Consider the following 16,865-nt stretch of genomic DNA (forward strand, 5'->3'; position numbering starts at 1 on the left):
AAAGCGGAAGCGTTAGCACAACGCAGTTGATGTAGTCGTACGTCTTCACGATCCGACCGATCAAGTACCAAACGCACGGCACCTCCGAGTTCTGCACACGTTCAACTCGATGTCGTCCCTCGAACTCCGATCCAGCTGAGTGTTGAGGGAGAGTTTCATCAGCACGACGGCGTGGTGACGATGATGATGTTCTACCCACGCAGGGCTTCACCTAAGCACCACTACAATATGATCGAGGTGGACTATGGTGGAGGGGGGCACCGCACACGGCTAAGAGACGATCAACTTGATCAACTTGTGTGTCTAGAGGTGCCCCTGCCCCCGTATATAAAGGAGCAAGGGGGGAGGCGGCCGGCCTAGGAGGAGGGCGCGCCAAGGGGGGGAGTCCTACTCCCACCGGGAGTAGGACTCCTCCTTTCCTTGTTGGAGTAGGAGAGAAGGAAAGAGGAGGAGAGGGAGAAGGAAAAGGGGGCTGCACCCCTTGTCCAATTCGGACCAGAGGGGGGGCACAGGCCTCCTTCCTTTTGGCCTATCTCCTCTATTCCCGTATGGCCCAATAAGGCCCATATACTCCCCGGCGAATTTCCGTAACTCTCCGGTACTCCAAAAAATACCCGAATCACTCGGAACCTTTCCGAAGTCCGAATATAGTCGTCCAATATATCGATCTTTACTCTCGACCATTTCGAGACTCCTCGTCATGTCCCCGATCTCATCCGGGACTCCGAACTCCTTCGGTACATCAAAACATATAAACTCATAATATAACTGTCATCGTAGTGTTAAGCGTGCGGACCCTACGGGTTCGAGAACTATGTAGACATGACCGAGACATGTCTCCGGTCAATAACCAATAGCGGAACCTGGATGCTCATATTGGCTCCTACATATTCTACGAAGTTCTTTATCGGTCAAACCGCATAACAACATACGTTGTTCCCTTTGCCATCGGTATGTTATTTGCCCGAGATTCGATCGTCGGCATCTCAATACCTAGTTCAATCTCGTTACCGACAAGTCTCTTTACTCGTTCCGTAATACATCATCCCGCAACTAACTCATTAGTTGCAATGCTTGCAAGGCTTAGGTGATGTGCATTACCGAGAGGGCCCAGAGATACCTTTCCGACAATCGGAGTGACAAATCCTAATCTCGAAATACGCCAACCCAACAAGTACCTTCGGAGACACCTATAGAGCACCTTTATAATCACCCAGTTACATTGTGACGTTTGGTAGCACACAAAGTGTTCCTCCGGTAAACGGGAGTTGCATAATCTCATAGTCATATGAACATGTATAAGTCATGAAGAAAGCAATAGCAACAAACTAAACGATCAAGTGCTATGCTAACGGAATGGGTCAAGTCAATCACATCATTCTCCTAATGATGTGACCCCATTAATCAAATGACAACTCATGTCTATGGTTAGGAAACATAACCATCTTTGATCAACGAGCTAGTCAAGTAGAGGCATACTAGTGACAGTCTGTTTGTCTATGTATTCACACATGTATTATGTTTCCGGTTAATACAATTCTAGCATGAATAATAAACATTTATCATGATATAAGGACATAAATAATAACTTTATTATTGCCTCTAGGGCATATTTCCTTTACCCATCCCCATCGGCAAGAACCAGATGGGACAAGACAGGTTGCACGGAGGTGGGGTTGGGTTTCTTCAGATCAGACGCCAGGTCCGGCGAGAAGAACCTGTCACCGCGCGCCACGCAAGCCGAGCAACCCATGCCGTCCACACGGCCACAGGTGTTGGCCAGCACCAACGGACGCCACTCGCCGCAGAGTCGACGCCGCTCACCGCCCGGGGCCGCCGCCCCAGCACCCAAAGACCAACCTTGCCAGCCATCACAAGGATGACAAGCCCCAAGCGCTCAGGTAGCCACCCCACCTACGACGCTCGAGCTGCTCCCCCATCAACCTGTTCACATTTGGAGTCAAACCACCTGAGAAGAAATGCACTGATCCAGATCCACATCAGGTCGCAGGAGCCAGGGCCCCAAGAAGAAATCGACGGGAAGCCACCGCATCGAGAGGCCTCCAGCCACGGCGGCGAAGAGAGAAAGCATTTGCCGGCTGTACCAAGATGTAATCTTGGATAGGCTGCACGGGGCCCCAACCCCGATCCAGCAGCACGAGGAGCGGCTGGAGACGACGCCCTTGTCGCATCCTGCACCTCCAGCACCAGGGATGCACGCCGGCATCAGGCAAACACCATGGCTGCGCAGGTCGCGACGAAGGCGAGATCCAATCTTGGCGCATCTCCACGGGAGGGAAAACTCGAGTGAGGAGGGAGGAAGGGGAGCGAAGGTTGCGGGGGAGCCCCGCCGCCGCCGCGAGCAGGCCGACGGCGGCAGCGAGGGAGGAGGAAAGTGGGGATGGACCTGGCGGCGCTAGGGTTTGGCTCGCCCGAGTCGCCCAGGGAGGACGACGTGGGGGTCGGGGGGGGGGGGGGTGAGGGGGAACTCTTCCACTGCCAGACCCATAACCATCCTAGCATATTCCTCTAACTGAACACATCCTGGTGGATCGACACGTCCATTTTGCACTAACACATGAGCTACCTTATTAGATTCGCGATTACAATGCTCTATCACGACCTTTCCGAAAACAAATAAAGTAACCGACACTCTTGGAGAATTGGAGCTGCCACTGTTGAGTGTCCAGAAATGTTTTTGAGAGCCTCAACTAAAATGAAGCAATCGGACTGCACCAAAAGAGAATTACCTCCCACAGTACTTGCAAGCTTTAGGCCTTCAACCAGGGCTGCAGCTTCAGCAGATAAAACATCAGCGGCATGATCTAATTTTGCAGTCAGAAGCTGCTACGAGCTCATAATCCACTGTTATCCCCAAGGATGGCGCCTCACGGCCCGAAGTTTGTGTCCTCTGAACAAGCAGCATCGACATTCAACGTCAATTGATTCTGTAATGGTTTCCTCCACTGGTTCAGGCGTGGTGCTGTCACTGGTGCGCAAAATTTAAGGCCAGCGCTTGAATCGCCTGGCTCGTCCGCGGCGGAGGTTGTACTTGTAAAGGTTCCTAATGGACCATCGATCTTCTCTCCCATCATAAGTACCAGGCTGCTACCGAGATCAACTCAGGTAATTCCACTTTGTCCATATACTAGTGGTTGGGGTGTCAAGGGCGCAGGCGCGTGACTGTGCATACTAATCTTGCTGATGCAGTTGTTAACGTGTTTACACAGTCCAAATGAGTGCCGGTTTTTCTAGTCTAATACATTTGCTGAAACGAGGAATGAAAGCGGTAGCATATCCTGAGAGGCGTGCATTTGCAATGCCGGTAAGGTGGCCGTATTTAAATCAACGATATAATTAACGACATATGTAATTTCCGAACGTTTGGATTTTGTCTTTAAATCCGAACGACCAGTTCTCGCGCGCACTATTGCATGAGCTTCTGACGGGCGCGAAGATTTCGCGGAGAAAAAAAAAGCGCCCCTTAGAGTTGAACCGCGACCTGCTAGTTGAAGAGCAGGTGTGCTACCACCCGGCCTAAGCCTACTTTTGTGTTTTTGATTCAGGTTAGCCGACTTTTATACTCTGTTTGATAGCGAGAAAAAACAACAATAATTTTGACGAGAGGGCAGACCCATGGACCAAGTTATTTCAAGAATCGATGCATTGTGTTTGTACCTCTCGATGAGCAATTATAGAGAAATGAATGTTTCTCTTCGTGTAGAATTCGAACTCCTTCATGTGTAAACCCGAGGAAAAAAATCATTTTGAAATATACGTTAGATAGTATGATAATGTACACACCAAACCTGGTAATTTACACACAAACACCGCAACAATTTTTTTGACCCAGATTTTTTGTCGTTAAAATATAAGATCCGATAACTTACGGGGCAACACCGCGGTAACCTTTTTTTACTGATAGCATGGTAGTTTAGGAATCGCATACTTGATAACTTACATGCCAACACCGCGATAATCTTTTATTCATCAGGAAAAAAGTTGATAAAATATACACCGGTAACTTCTGTGTGAATAGCATGGTAATTTACACACCGCAAATCTGATAACTTATGTACCTCGGGTCAGGTAACTTTCATGGGGGAGGGGAGTTTGTTAAAACATACAACGATAACTTTTGTGCCATTATCATGGTAATTTTCACACGCTGACCTGATAACTTACATACCCTTAGCATGGTAACTTTGACCCAAGGGGAAAAGTATGAAACATAACCCGATAATTTCTTTTCAAAGAGCATGGTAATTTATGCACAACATCCCTCATAACTTACCTAGAAACACCGTGGTAACTTTTGACCCGGGAGTTTTTTTGTTTGAAAACATATCACCGGTAATTTCTATGTATATGATGGTACTATACGCACTACGGACCTGGTAGATTACGTACAAACATTGTGTTTAACTTTGACCCAAAGAGAAAACCGTTGAAGCATACTCCGATAATTTCTATGTAAGTAGCGTGGTAACTTCCGTACCATGGACCTTCTAACCTAGGTACAATCACCATGGTAACTTTGACCCGAGAGAAAAAAATTATTGAAAAACATACCCCTGATAACTTGGGTGTAAATAACATGACAATATACACACCGCAGACCTGTTAAGTACAAAACTACGTGTTAACTACAAAGGCATCTGTGGTGACTTTTGTCAATCTCAAGATGAACTGTCGGCCTAGTCTCTCGGATGCTCATGAGGGTAGTGTGTCTGTGTGTGCGTTTATAGGGTTTAGTATATGTGTGTATGTTTGTATTGTGTTTAAAATAAGAACTTTGACCGAAAGTGAGGAGGGGACAGAATTGCTGAAAAAATATATCCGATACTTATGTGTAAATAAGGTATGTATGAACCGTAGACCCGATGATAACTTCGACGCATGGATAAAGTAGTTGAAACGTCCCTGTGATAACTTCAGCGCAAACACTATGATAAGTTACGTACTGCAGTGGTGATAGCTTACTTACTCCAGGTGTGGTAACTTTGGACCGGAAAAAAAATATCGCCGAAACATACCAACATATGATCTCGTTTCGAAGATCTCGTCGCGACGATTTTTTTATGTGAAAATGGATTTTCAATCGGAGCGACGGTTTGAGCTACAAAACATTTTGAAGTTTGAAAAAAAAGAATCTAGGATGACACCAGCTTTCGTTCTTTAGTGCATATATGCATGTAATTGGAGGAAGAAGTGCACGTGGAAGGAAAATTGGTCATTCTAATGTATGCATGTATGTAATTAGTGTGAAGTAAGGACCATTCTTGCCTATTGCTAAAATCCGAATGTCTGGTAGTTATAAAAGTCCTATAATTAATAGGCTTATATGAACAGCACTCACTAAATTTTGTAAACTCAAGCATCCATAAAATGAAATCATCACGCGAGGAGGGTGAATAATAACCACTGAACATAACGGTAGAGACCCAACAAGAAGCCAAGGATTCCTCGACTAAAATTTTGAATCATAAAAGAGAATCATAGCAAGCCTATGATCTGAACTACAACTAATTAAGGAGTGCTTTGCTCCCTCTTTCTCTGAATTGCGAACTTCACCGGTCAGAAGCGCTTGCATTTGTGAATTACCAAACAAAGGTATAAATCATTGAATCTATTTAATTGAGGCAGGCAGTTTGAGCCTCCTTTTGGAATTGCAATTTTCTAATTGTCAAAGGTCGTATCTATTCAAGTAATGCATTACTGGCAATGCAACATATGGAAAACCAAAAGAATTCTTGTAACTGTAACACACTGAACAAAAAAAGGATGGTAGTACCATAAGTTCATAACTACCTCTATAACATTCTCCTTGTACCATTCGACAACCTATCTCTAGCCACCAGATCCAACACAGGTATGCAATCCCTCCCACAAGATTAATAATGCGCTCTTTGATCATGGGCATCACACGGTCCTCTTGGTATGTTAATGACATTGGCGTGCTCCAATGTTAGTACTATTTATGTCTGCTAGGGTCCACAGACTACTGACGTCTGATGCAACTCGCACGCCTGTAATGTGCTCACGTCAGCGACACATCACGTACTTTCCACGTCGGTGCTATTTTTCCAGAATAGCACCAACACCCAGAATAGCGCCAACCGTCCGGAAATGCATTTTCCTACTAGCGTCCCTTGGGTTAAATTAATCTGGTAGGCTCATTACTCCACAGTTGTATGTCACATGTTGTAGCCCTAGAGGATCCTTCTGGTGGTGGTATTGCCTCAGTTTGACTGAATTATACAGTGGGCTTATCTCTTGTATTATGGGAAAAGGAGATATTGTTCTGCTCTGGAAAGATAAGAAGGGTGACATCATACTGAGATCTTTACCTAAACTACATTCTTTTGCATTGGTTGATAATTTTGTCCAGCTGTAATGGTAGAAATATTCAAGGATTACTATAACCTTGTCCATCACTGCCCAGCAGCAATTCCATAACCTTTCAGCCCTCTTGGACAATGTGAGATCACTGGATAATTATAATTATGATGCATGAAGATTCTTGTGGGGAGATGAAAAATAATGCACTAAAAAGGTATACTCTACTCTGATTGCTACTCCCCAGTCTATTAAGTGGATATGCAAACATGTTGTCTTCCCAAGCACAAATATTTTTGTTGTCTGCTCTTCAATGACAGAGTCAACAAATGCGAGCTATTAATCAGGAAAAGATTCATCTTGATTCCACAATATGTGTCCTTTGCCATGACTGCCATATGGAAGACATAATGCATCTTTTCTTTGACTACCCATTCACTCAAGGCTTTTGGTGGGTATTGGCTTAATATCAATATTTATGACATGATCATTGATGCCAAGAATAGATATCCATTTTGATTTTTTTTAATGAAAATTATGAATATTGGTTGTTGGAGTATCTGGAATCAAAGGAACGGTTTGCTTTTTGAGCACATCCCATGCACCATTCAGACATGTATGCATCCATTCAGACATGTATGCATGTCTTCAAGCATTTGTTTTTTGAGAAACACCTGTAGTTTTATTCATATTCATGGCAATTACATGTACACAGATTTGGATATAAGAACCAAGAAAATACAAAGTAATTCCTATGACTAAGAATTACAATGAAATCTCTTGAAAACATCTTCGCGGAACTAATCTTTGCTAGAAGAAATACTACAAAGACTTCGGTAAAGAGGCTACAATTGGACCGGAGCAATGATGTTGATGAACGTACTTGAGTTAGGATGATCCCCTAGAAATGCATGTCATCGAATCACAATATTTTCACCATGATATCGATGAAAGATTTCACCTCCACAAAGAATCAAACCAACAAAAAAAAAGCTTCACACACCAACATAAACTCATCAGATCCAAATAATTGGATTTGCGAGGACAGAAAACTCTCCGACCTCAAGTCACTGTCAATAGAACGAGAGTAATTTTATTCTCGCAAAATACGATAATCACTAGATGTTGACAAAGAACGTAGAACTCGTGAAGACCCTAGGTCACACCACCTCTTAAAGCCTAGATGGCAGCTGGCGATGAGGGGACCCAAAGTTCCCTGGTGGATGACGGTGGGGGCGGCGGTTACTTCTGCTCATGAAACCCTCGCGGGCGACTTCACAAATCTCACGTCTGTGTGAGAGACGACGTCTTCAAGCATAATTTTAATTTGGCTATGCTTAGAGCTAAGCCTAATCCCAAGAAGGGCATGTTGTCCTGGATAGACGATGTATGAGTAGCTGGTTTGGAACACTTTAAACTATCAACCCTATTGTGCATTACCATATCTGGTTATAAATGAAAATGACACGGTAGGAGGGGGGGGGGGGGTTCCCTATCATTTTTGTTCAAAAAAAGGGAGAGCTCTGCATCATCTTCTTTGCGGATACAAATTTACATGTCCATATTCATGACAAAAATCATTTTCAAAAATATTCTATAAAAATCTGAGTTGGTGATGATGGTGTGCCTTCTATCTTTCACCAATAGCCGTCGGATCTAAATCCGACGCATAAAAAGCAAACTGTTGTAGTTTTGCAAAAGATGTCCAAGCCCGTTTTCATATTTACAAACAACTCCTTGTCTCTCACAATCAACCTTATCTCTTTCCCACCACATCCAGAAAGCCATGGAACAATCTGGTGTGATGGCCGCTGCCGGCACCGTCCACCCTCAATCTTGGTGTTCCGTGCAATACACGAACATCTTACTAGTTCAAAAACAAATTCTAAATCCGCACCATTTTCATCTGCACACATGACAAAAAATACCCCCTCTAAGAGCATCTCCAGCCGCGCCCCCAATAGGCCCTCCCCAGGCGTTCTTGCCGTGCCGGCGCCGAAAAAACGACCCAGTCACCCCCAGAAGTCCGTTTTTCGCCGGCTCGGGCCGAAACTGGTGCCGGCGGACCCAGGCAGAACCCGGCGCCCTGGGGGGCGCCTGGGGCACCGACACAAGCGAAAAGGGCGCGTGGGTCCGCCCTGTCGGCGAGTCCAGCGCCTATTCCCGCCGTTTCTTCCCGCTTTTCCCTCACTTCCCTCCCATTTTCTCCTTTCCTCCCGCCAATCTCCCTCCTGCTCGCCTCCCAGCCGACCGCCATGCCACCGAAGAAGTACGTCGCCCCCCCGCGCGGCGGTAACCGCGACCGCCTCTGTCACCCAGCCGAAGCAGAGGAAGCCAAGGGCGCCGCCGTCCAAGCCACCGGGCATGACAAATGCCGAGTGGAGGGCGGAAGTTTAGCGACGGGAGGCTGTCACCACCAACCAGCACAACAGGGCCATCACCAAGAATGCCCGCGACAACGCGGCGCGCGCGGCTACGGCTGCCGCTTCGGCAGACCAAGCCGAGGCCAAGGCGACTCGCGCGGGGATGATGAACCCACCCGGCAGCCACGCCCGGTACGCTCCCTGGGGCCAGCAAAGCGTCGGCTCTCCGTCGCTGCAGCCATGGGGATCGCCCTCGCCGAGCTACGCCGACGGGGACGCGCACGGTGGGTTCAACCCAAACATCACCTTTCCCCATGGACACCCGGCCCAGCACACGCCCTCGCCCGCCTTCGCCGGCGTGCAGTACCCTTCATACAACTACTCGCCGCCCGCCTACGCGTCCTCCCCGACGCCCCATCTACGCCGTTGCGCGCTGCCCTTCTCGCACCTCGACGACACCGACGAGACCGAGGGCGACATGGACGACATCATCACGGCAGGTTCGGCCGTGGCCGCCGCGTCTCTCGGATTTGTCACCCAGGACAAGACGATGGATCTCAGCGGCGGCATGGACGGCGAGTTCGGCTACGTCTACGGCGAGGACAAGCAGGAGGAGCAGGAGCAGGAGGAGGAGGACAAGGAGGAGGAGGAGGAGCCGACGCCTGTTCCGGTGAAGGGGCGCAAGAAGAAGAAGCGGGCGGCCAGGTCAGGCGAGCCGCGCATCAAGTGGGCGTCCAAGGAGGAGGAATGCCTCGCCGAAGCATGGAAAGTCGTCTGCCTCGACCCGACCACCGACACGAACCAGAGCATCGAGACGTACTGGGACCGCATTAAGGCCGAGTTCGACGAGCGCAACCTCGTCGACCCCTACTTCAAAGGCGTCTACATGCAGCGCGGCTCGAAGGCGATGGCGAACTATTGGGGGCGTATCCAGGGGGCGTGCAACAAATGGCATGGGGTCGTCGAGGAGGTCGCGGCTCGCCCGGAGAGCGGCGCCGGCGTTGAGGATCAGGTATGCCACGCCGGTCTCCCGCCTCTTTTCGCCGTGTACGCCTGCCAACTGTTTGTTCCTCCGCGCAGTTGCTGCGCATGTTCGCCCTGTACCGGCAAAGCAACAGCAACGCCGAATTCAAGTACCTCCACGTTTACAAGCGTATTGACAAGTGCGAGAAGTGGGCGGAAGTTCGGCGCACCCTCGACAAGGCCAAGGAGACCTACAAGCCGGATGCGCCGACTCCTGGCGCATCGGAAGGGTGGCCGGACGGCAACAAAGGTGCCAAGAAGGGGAAACACGCTGACGCGGCTACCGCTCGAGTGCACGAGTCCATCAAGCACTGCCTCGCCGACGTGCAGGCCCTGGCCGTCCTTCGTGAAGAGAAGACCGACGCGCGGTGATCGGCGTTGATGTCGAGCAGCGCCGTCAAGCTCGACCTGCTCCGGACCAACGTCGCCGTGAAGAAGAGAAACACCGACCTAGCTTTCCCGCTGGGCGGGGCGGACATGCTCCAGAGCACCGACGAGGCGGGCAAGGCGTGGTACTTGGCGGAGCGCGGCCTCATCCTGAACCAGCTTCCCTCGACACCGCTGCCGACGCCAACGCCCACGCCGCCGCCGCCGCCAAGCCCGCGTGATGACTCCTCCACGACGCCCAGCAGCACCGATGCCGCGCTGACACCACCCAGCGCAGAAGCAGCTCTGACACCGTCAAGCCCGCGCACACCAACTCCGCCGACGCCTGGGGCAGAGCCCGCCGAGTGATGCGAACGCGAACTTCCGCCGCTCTATTTTTTGTACGCCTGTCCCATCGCCGAACTGTGACTTGCAATCGTCGGACTTGTGTGACGTCTTTTGTGAGCGGGAACGATCAAGTTCGAATTTTCCGCGTCCCGAGGACGGCGCCTGGGGGCATGACTGGGAGCTAGTTCGCCTCCAGAGGCCGAACTAGCGCCGGTTCGCCCTCAGACCACTATTTTTTAACGCCCTGATGGGCCGAACGGCCGAAAATGCTCTAACAATCTAACAAAACATGGTGAAGACTCTGGAGACGCCTCAACCCCTCTTCCCTCCCTCCAAAGTCCAACCCAAACCCCTCCCTCCGTTGGAACTCCATATAAAGCCACACAACCAACCTCATCCCTAAACCCGCCTCACCCTTCTGCCTCATCAAGCCCCTCCCCTCCCCCCTGCCTCCACCTTATCCTCAGCGCGGCACCCGCTCCCGCTCCCGCGCCCCCGCCTCCAATGGCGTCGGCCAACGCCATCTCCACCGCCTCCCTCCTCCGCTCCTTCTCCTCCCAGGTACTGGCCGCCCGCCCCTCTCTCCTGTGCTGTCTTCTCTGCAGGGTCCCGCATTCCCCTGCTCGCCCAATTTGCGGCCTCATTGGCCAAATTTTGGCATGTACTGTGCTATATTGTTTAATGGATTGTGGTTTCTTGGGAGATTACCTGCTCGGATTTGTCCCCATTTTTCTCCCCGGGTTGATGTGAAATGGGCCTCGGTTTGTGACCTGTGCTGTTGGGTGTAATGAGCAGGGGAGGCTGAGGAGGTCCAAGAACGGCCGCTCGTCGCGGCTGGTGGTGCGCGCGGACGCCAAGGAAATCGCCTTCGACCAGAAGTCCCGCGCCGCGCTCCAGGCCGGCGTCGAGAAGCTCGCCAGCGCCGTCGGCGTCACCCTCGGCCCGCGAGGTGATGCTCGGCCGCCTATATAACAGATTGCAACTCGCATTTCATATGCCTGAAGTCCTGAACCACTAGCTTTTTTGTGTTACTGTGGTGCCCCCTAGTTTCATGATAAGGTTGTCAGAAAGTTCCACATGTTCAGTATCTGCTTCCAAACCTGACTGCATGCTAGCTAATTGCTGGTTTTACCGGCATCTTCTGCGTGCCGCGGTCTGTTGTGTGACCCAATTTTGAGTTAACAGAGCCACAAAATAGCATGAAGCAAAAGCAATGAATATTGTAATTTTGGGGTTTGGCAGTTGGCACTGTCTCCTTGGTGATGATGGTGCACAGTGCTTACTGGACTGCAAGACTCTGAATTAAAACAGACTACTGTACAAAATATGCCACAAGCATGGACCGAATTGAAACATGTATAGTTAAGGAATTCCAATCGATAATCATACAATCTAGAAACAGTTTTAGACTCTGAGGGGTACCAAGATGGAACACAACCTATCTTTCTAGATTTCTTTCACACACTACCAAAATGCTGTACCATATCAAAGTCCAGGATAATAGTTTGCATAAGAATGTTATATGGAATCTACGACTTGTTATAAGATTACTTGAGCAATACTAAGACCAAAGAACACCTAACACACACACATGCACACACGCACACTTTGTATTATTTGCATAGATACCAATAGCACAACCTTTTCATACTGAATAAAAAGAAATTAACCAGCTACTTTTTTTTTTTGCTGATTGGCATTTGACTTTTTATGGAACCTGAGGCTATGTGCATTTATCAATGCGGATGCCAGGATCAATTTTTCTTTCATTTTCTGAAAAAGAAGAAGAAATTTTGGTGTTGAATTGCAGATTTTTGTCATGCAAGTTCTAACCTTTGGATGTTTTACAGGGAGGAACGTAGTGCTGGATGAGTATGGCAACCCCAAAGTGGTGAACGATGGTGTTACCATCGCCCGTGCTATTGAGCTAGCTAACCCAATGGAAAATGCCGGTGCAGCTCTGATTCGTGAGGTGACCTGCTTTTTATTAAGATGTATATTATATTCTTATCTTATTCCAGCAATCACAATTCCTAATGCACGTTGTCCACTTATTCATGATTGAAGGTTGCTAGTAAGACCAATGATTCTGCTGGTGATGGGACTACGACTGCTTGTGTCCTTGCTCGAGAAATCATCAAGCTGGGTATTTTGAGTGTAACTTCTGGTGCAAACCCTGTATCGCTTAAGAAAGGAATAGACAAAACTGTCCAGGGTCTGATCGAAGAGCTTGAAAGGAAAGCTAGACCAGTTAAGGGCAGTGGTGATATCAAAGGTGATTGTTGTTATTTTCATGTTATAGATAGCTTAGCCCTGTGACAACGAGGTTGGTATGAGTCTTTTTCAAGTGAGGTTTGAGTTTTTTAAAAAGGATTCAGAAGATAGGCGCCTAATTTGACGCTTGTTATTTAGTACAGCTGTTGCCTCTGTCTGAGGATTTGTCAGACAATAGTTTCCTAACTTGGATTGTGGTCTATATTACAGCTGTTGCCTCTATCTCTGCTGGTAACGATGAACTTATTGGAGCCATGATTGCTGATGCCATTGACAAAGTGGGCCCAGATGGTGTCCTTTCGATCGAGTCGTCTTCATCTTTTGAGACTACTGTTGATGTTGAAGAAGGGATGGAGGTTTGTTGAAAATCCAGCCTGTATTTTCATCGCCTTTGTATCAAATAGCAGTTTCACATTTTTACATGTAATGGCAATGCATATATACTGTCACATTCTCTCTCTCCCTGAAGCTTTCTTAAATTTCGGCGCAGATTGACCGAGGCTACATTTCCCCTCAATTTGTGACAAACCTTGAGAAATCTATTGTGGAGTTTGAGAATGCTAGAGTTCTTATAACTGATCAGAAGATCACAAGCATAAAGGAAATCATTCCACTTCTGGAGCAGACTACACAGTTGAGATGCCCGCTGTTTATTGTAGCTGAGGACATTACTGGTGAAGCTTTGGCAACTCTTGTTGTTAACAAGCTCAGAGGTATTATTAATGTTGCGGCAATCAAAGCCCCAAGTTTCGGTGAGCGGCGGAAGGCTGTCCTTCAGGATATTGCCATCGTGACAGGTTTGTCCTGCAACCAATACTGACATTCTTTTCCTTGTTAGTTTTGTTTACAAGGAATACCCATTTTTTTAATCTTGTTTATTCCCTGATTTCTTAAACATTTACTTATTCCTATAACTACTTTCAGGCGCTGAGTACCTAGCGAAGGATCTTGGTCTGTTGGTTGAGAATGCGACAGTAGACCAACTTGGGACAGCAAGGAAAATCACAATCCATCAGACTACAACAACCCTCATAGCAGATGCGGCTAGCAAAGACGAGATCCAGGCCAGGGTTGCACAGCTAAAGAAGGAGCTTTCTGAAACTGATTCCATCTATGATTCTGAGAAGCTGGCTGAGAGGATTGCCAAGCTTTCTGGTGGTGTGGCCGTCATCAAGGTTGGAGCAACAACCGAGACAGAGCTCGAGGACCGTCAGCTTCGGATCGAGGACGCAAAGAATGCCACTTTCGCAGCCATCGAGGAGGGCATTGTTCCCGGTGGTGGTGCGGCGTATGTGCACCTGTCTACTTACGTCCCCGCGATCAAAGAAACCATCGAAGACCATGATGAGCGCCTTGGTGCTGACATCATTCAGAAGGTAACTTGCTTAGACATCAATATGTTAATGGGTTGAACTACATCAATCTCTTTCACTGTAGAAACTGCATTTGCCAGAAAACTAACCTGATAATGGTATCTTCCACGCATGCTTATCTTTACCTGTCTGTTAGAGAATGCAGCTAGGACCGATCATTTAGGAATTAGGATATGTATCCATGTTAAGTTGATGATCTGACTGAATAATTTTGCAGCCTAAGGATGTGAGGGGCAATACTAGTACTTGTCAGGATTATATATCTCTAAAATGTGGAATAACATATCTGTACTACATCGATCTCTTTCATGGCAATCAGATGGTCAAAACTGCATATACCAGAAAACTAACCTGATAATAGTATATTCTGCACATGGTTATATTTATCTGTCTGTTAGAGAATGCAGCTAAGGACTGATCATTTAGGATATGTATCCAAGTTAAGTTGATGATCTGACCGAATAATTTTGCAGCCTAAGGATGTGAGGCGCAATACTTAGTACTCCCTCCGATCCAAAATAAGTGGCGCAGTTTTGTACTAATGTTGAAGTAACCTTAGTTCAAAACTGTGACACTTATTATGGATCGGAGGGAGTACTTGTCAGGATTATATATCTCTAAAATGTGGAATAACATCTGTGTACTGTCCTTACAGTAGTTGTGATTCTGCAGGCATTGCAAGCACCGGCGTCGCTGATCGCCAACAACGCCGGAGTGGAAGGGGAGGTTGTGATCGAGAAGATCAAGGAGAGCGAGTGGGAGATGGGTTACAACGCGATGACCGACAAGTACGAGAACCTGATCGAGTCCGGCGTCATCGACCCCGCCAAGGTGACGAGATGCGCGCTCCAGAACGCCGCCTCGGTGTCCGGAATGGTCCTCACCACGCAAGCCATCGTCGTCGAGAAGCCCAAGCCCAAGCCTAAGGTCGCCGAGCCAGCGGAGGGGCAGCTCTCCGTCTGATCGAGCTGTCTGTATGTAAAGCTCTCTTTCGGCCTCCTCCGTCTTTTTAGATGCTTCAGTTCAGGCCAAGCAGTAGAATTTTGGTTGAGATCAACTCAAAGTGAAAAAGGTCTAGAGTAAGAGTAGGATTGCCATTTTTGCGAACCGAACGGTAACCTTCCTCGCCTGATCTGAATGAACTCTTGTGAATCAGAGAAAATCTTCAGCGTCATTTTTGAAATAAATAAATACTGATAAGACCACAGCGTTCTACAATCTCCATTGGAAATTGTCAAGTTATATTATTACTCATTATATTGTTGCACATCACAAGTTTTGCTGTCCGGAAAGATGATCATTTTTCTTCCGGAGGTAGAAGAAGGCCTCGTGCTACTCGCTCATTTTGCCCCGTTGTTTAAGCAATGCCGCAAGATTTTCAACGCCAGCCAGCTCACGCCGTTGAGCTCGTGGTCTGCGTCGGTCAGCGGCGTCCTCTCGCCGGCCCGGAAGAGGAACGCCTTGTCGCAGCGCACCGGCGTGCCACCAACCTGCTCCAGCAGGGTGGCCGCCTCCGTCAGCATGTCCTCGTCCCCGCCTGCGGCCAACTCCCTGGCGGCGCGCCCCAGCCGGCGCACGGTCAAGGCGTAGTCCTTGGCGCACTGTTCCAGAACCAGCCGCCGCCGGGGCGACGTCTCGGCGGCCTGCAGCCGGGCGATGCGGTCGCCGGTGGCCTTGGCGGTCGCCCCGGCGATCCTCACCGCGATGACGACGAGGCCGAGCTCGTCGGCCGTCGCACTCGCCGGGTCCGCCCCCAGCGTCTTCACGCACAAGTCGTAGTCGTGCGCGGCCTCCCAGGAGCCGGTGGCGACGAGCGTGCACGTGTCCTCCAGCGTGCTCGCCCTCGCCGTGCGCGCGTGCTGCGCGAGGAGCAGGAGGACGAGGGCGGAGGAGAGAGCTTGGAGAGCAGCCATGGTCGTCGTCGTCTGATTTGTTTCTCTCTCAGACTCGACCTATATATACTGTAAGACGTACGTAGGAGTAATTAGATTGGTGGCGCTGTAAATTTGTGTTTATCCTTTCAAACGTTTCCATTCGTTGCTCATGCATCAAACTCTTTTACTAGTTACATCACATTGAACAAAAACCGAATGTAATAAATTTTTGACAAATGTAATTAAGAATGGTGAGTAAGAAATTCACCACATATTAACCATGTGTATTAATCATCGCAATATTAGTAAATATTTCTGACGCCCAAGAGCCTACTGAACATATAATTTCTTGAGAATCTAGACAAAACAAAAGACCCGATTTATACTAGCAACACTAGTTAAAATGGGCATTTGTGTCCCAAATGAACGGAACCGCCTGTAATAACCCTACCACATGGTTTTCTTTTTCACCGAGACGGTTATTAAAAGGAAATCGCCTACAAAAATTAACTCGGGCGGCTCAAAAAGAAAAGAAATGAAATGAAACAGCTTGCAGGCTAGTATTGGGCCACAACCCATTTTCACAATTGAACCCTATCTTTCCGTCCCTCAAATCCCACCCCCGCTAGTTTCCTATCTCTTTTTCTATGCCGTTTGTGGCTATTCCGATCTCTTTCAGTTAGCTCTTGATGAGTGATCTTTTATATTGTGAGACCGGTTGACTTTGTCAGACTATTTGCTTTTATTAATAAGATGGCCGCATGCATCTTTCTGATGCAGAGGCCGGGGGATAACCTCCTTTTCGAAGAAAAAAATCCCACCCCCGCAGTCACTCCCCCCCTCTGTTATCTTCCCCCCTTCCTTCTTGCCTTGCAAATCCGTCCCTTCTCTCGTGCATCGATCTC

The 16,865-nt window shown here is 48.3% G+C and overlaps 2 protein-coding genes and 1 pseudogene across 2 annotated transcripts; 2 read left to right on the forward strand and 1 right to left on the reverse strand.

Annotated features, from left to right (window-relative positions):
* The first annotated feature begins 8,865 nt into the window (after positions 1 to 8,865).
* On the forward strand, positions 8,866 to 10,097 carry LOC147983156 (uncharacterized). Its single transcript, XM_087540661.1, has 2 exons — positions 8,866 to 9,714; positions 9,783 to 10,097. Exons 1-2 carry the CDS (start codon positions 8,866 to 8,868, stop codon positions 10,095 to 10,097), a joined length of 1,164 nt encoding a protein of 387 aa, XP_087396787.1.
* A 702-nt stretch (positions 10,098 to 10,799) lies between these two features.
* LOC125535236 (ruBisCO large subunit-binding protein subunit alpha, chloroplastic) lies at positions 10,800 to 15,291 on the forward strand. The gene is made up of 8 exons (XM_048698289.2): positions 10,800 to 11,000; positions 11,235 to 11,388; positions 12,290 to 12,411; positions 12,507 to 12,714; positions 12,924 to 13,069; positions 13,204 to 13,510; positions 13,638 to 14,089; positions 14,759 to 15,291. The coding sequence occupies exons 1-8, from the start codon at positions 10,944 to 10,946 to the stop codon at positions 15,047 to 15,049; spliced, it is 1,737 nt and encodes a 578-aa protein (XP_048554246.1). The 5' UTR covers positions 10,800 to 10,943; the 3' UTR covers positions 15,050 to 15,291.
* Positions 15,292 to 15,457: 166 nt separating this feature from the next.
* On the reverse strand, positions 15,458 to 16,075 carry LOC125534780 (uncharacterized; annotated as a pseudogene).
* Positions 16,076 to 16,865: the final 790 nt, after the last annotated feature.

This window comes from Triticum urartu, chromosome 2A (assembly GCF_056163025.1).
Source record: "Triticum urartu cultivar PI428250 chromosome 2A, HENAU_Tu73, whole genome shotgun sequence".
Classification (NCBI taxonomy): Eukaryota; Viridiplantae; Streptophyta; class Magnoliopsida; order Poales; family Poaceae; genus Triticum; species Triticum urartu.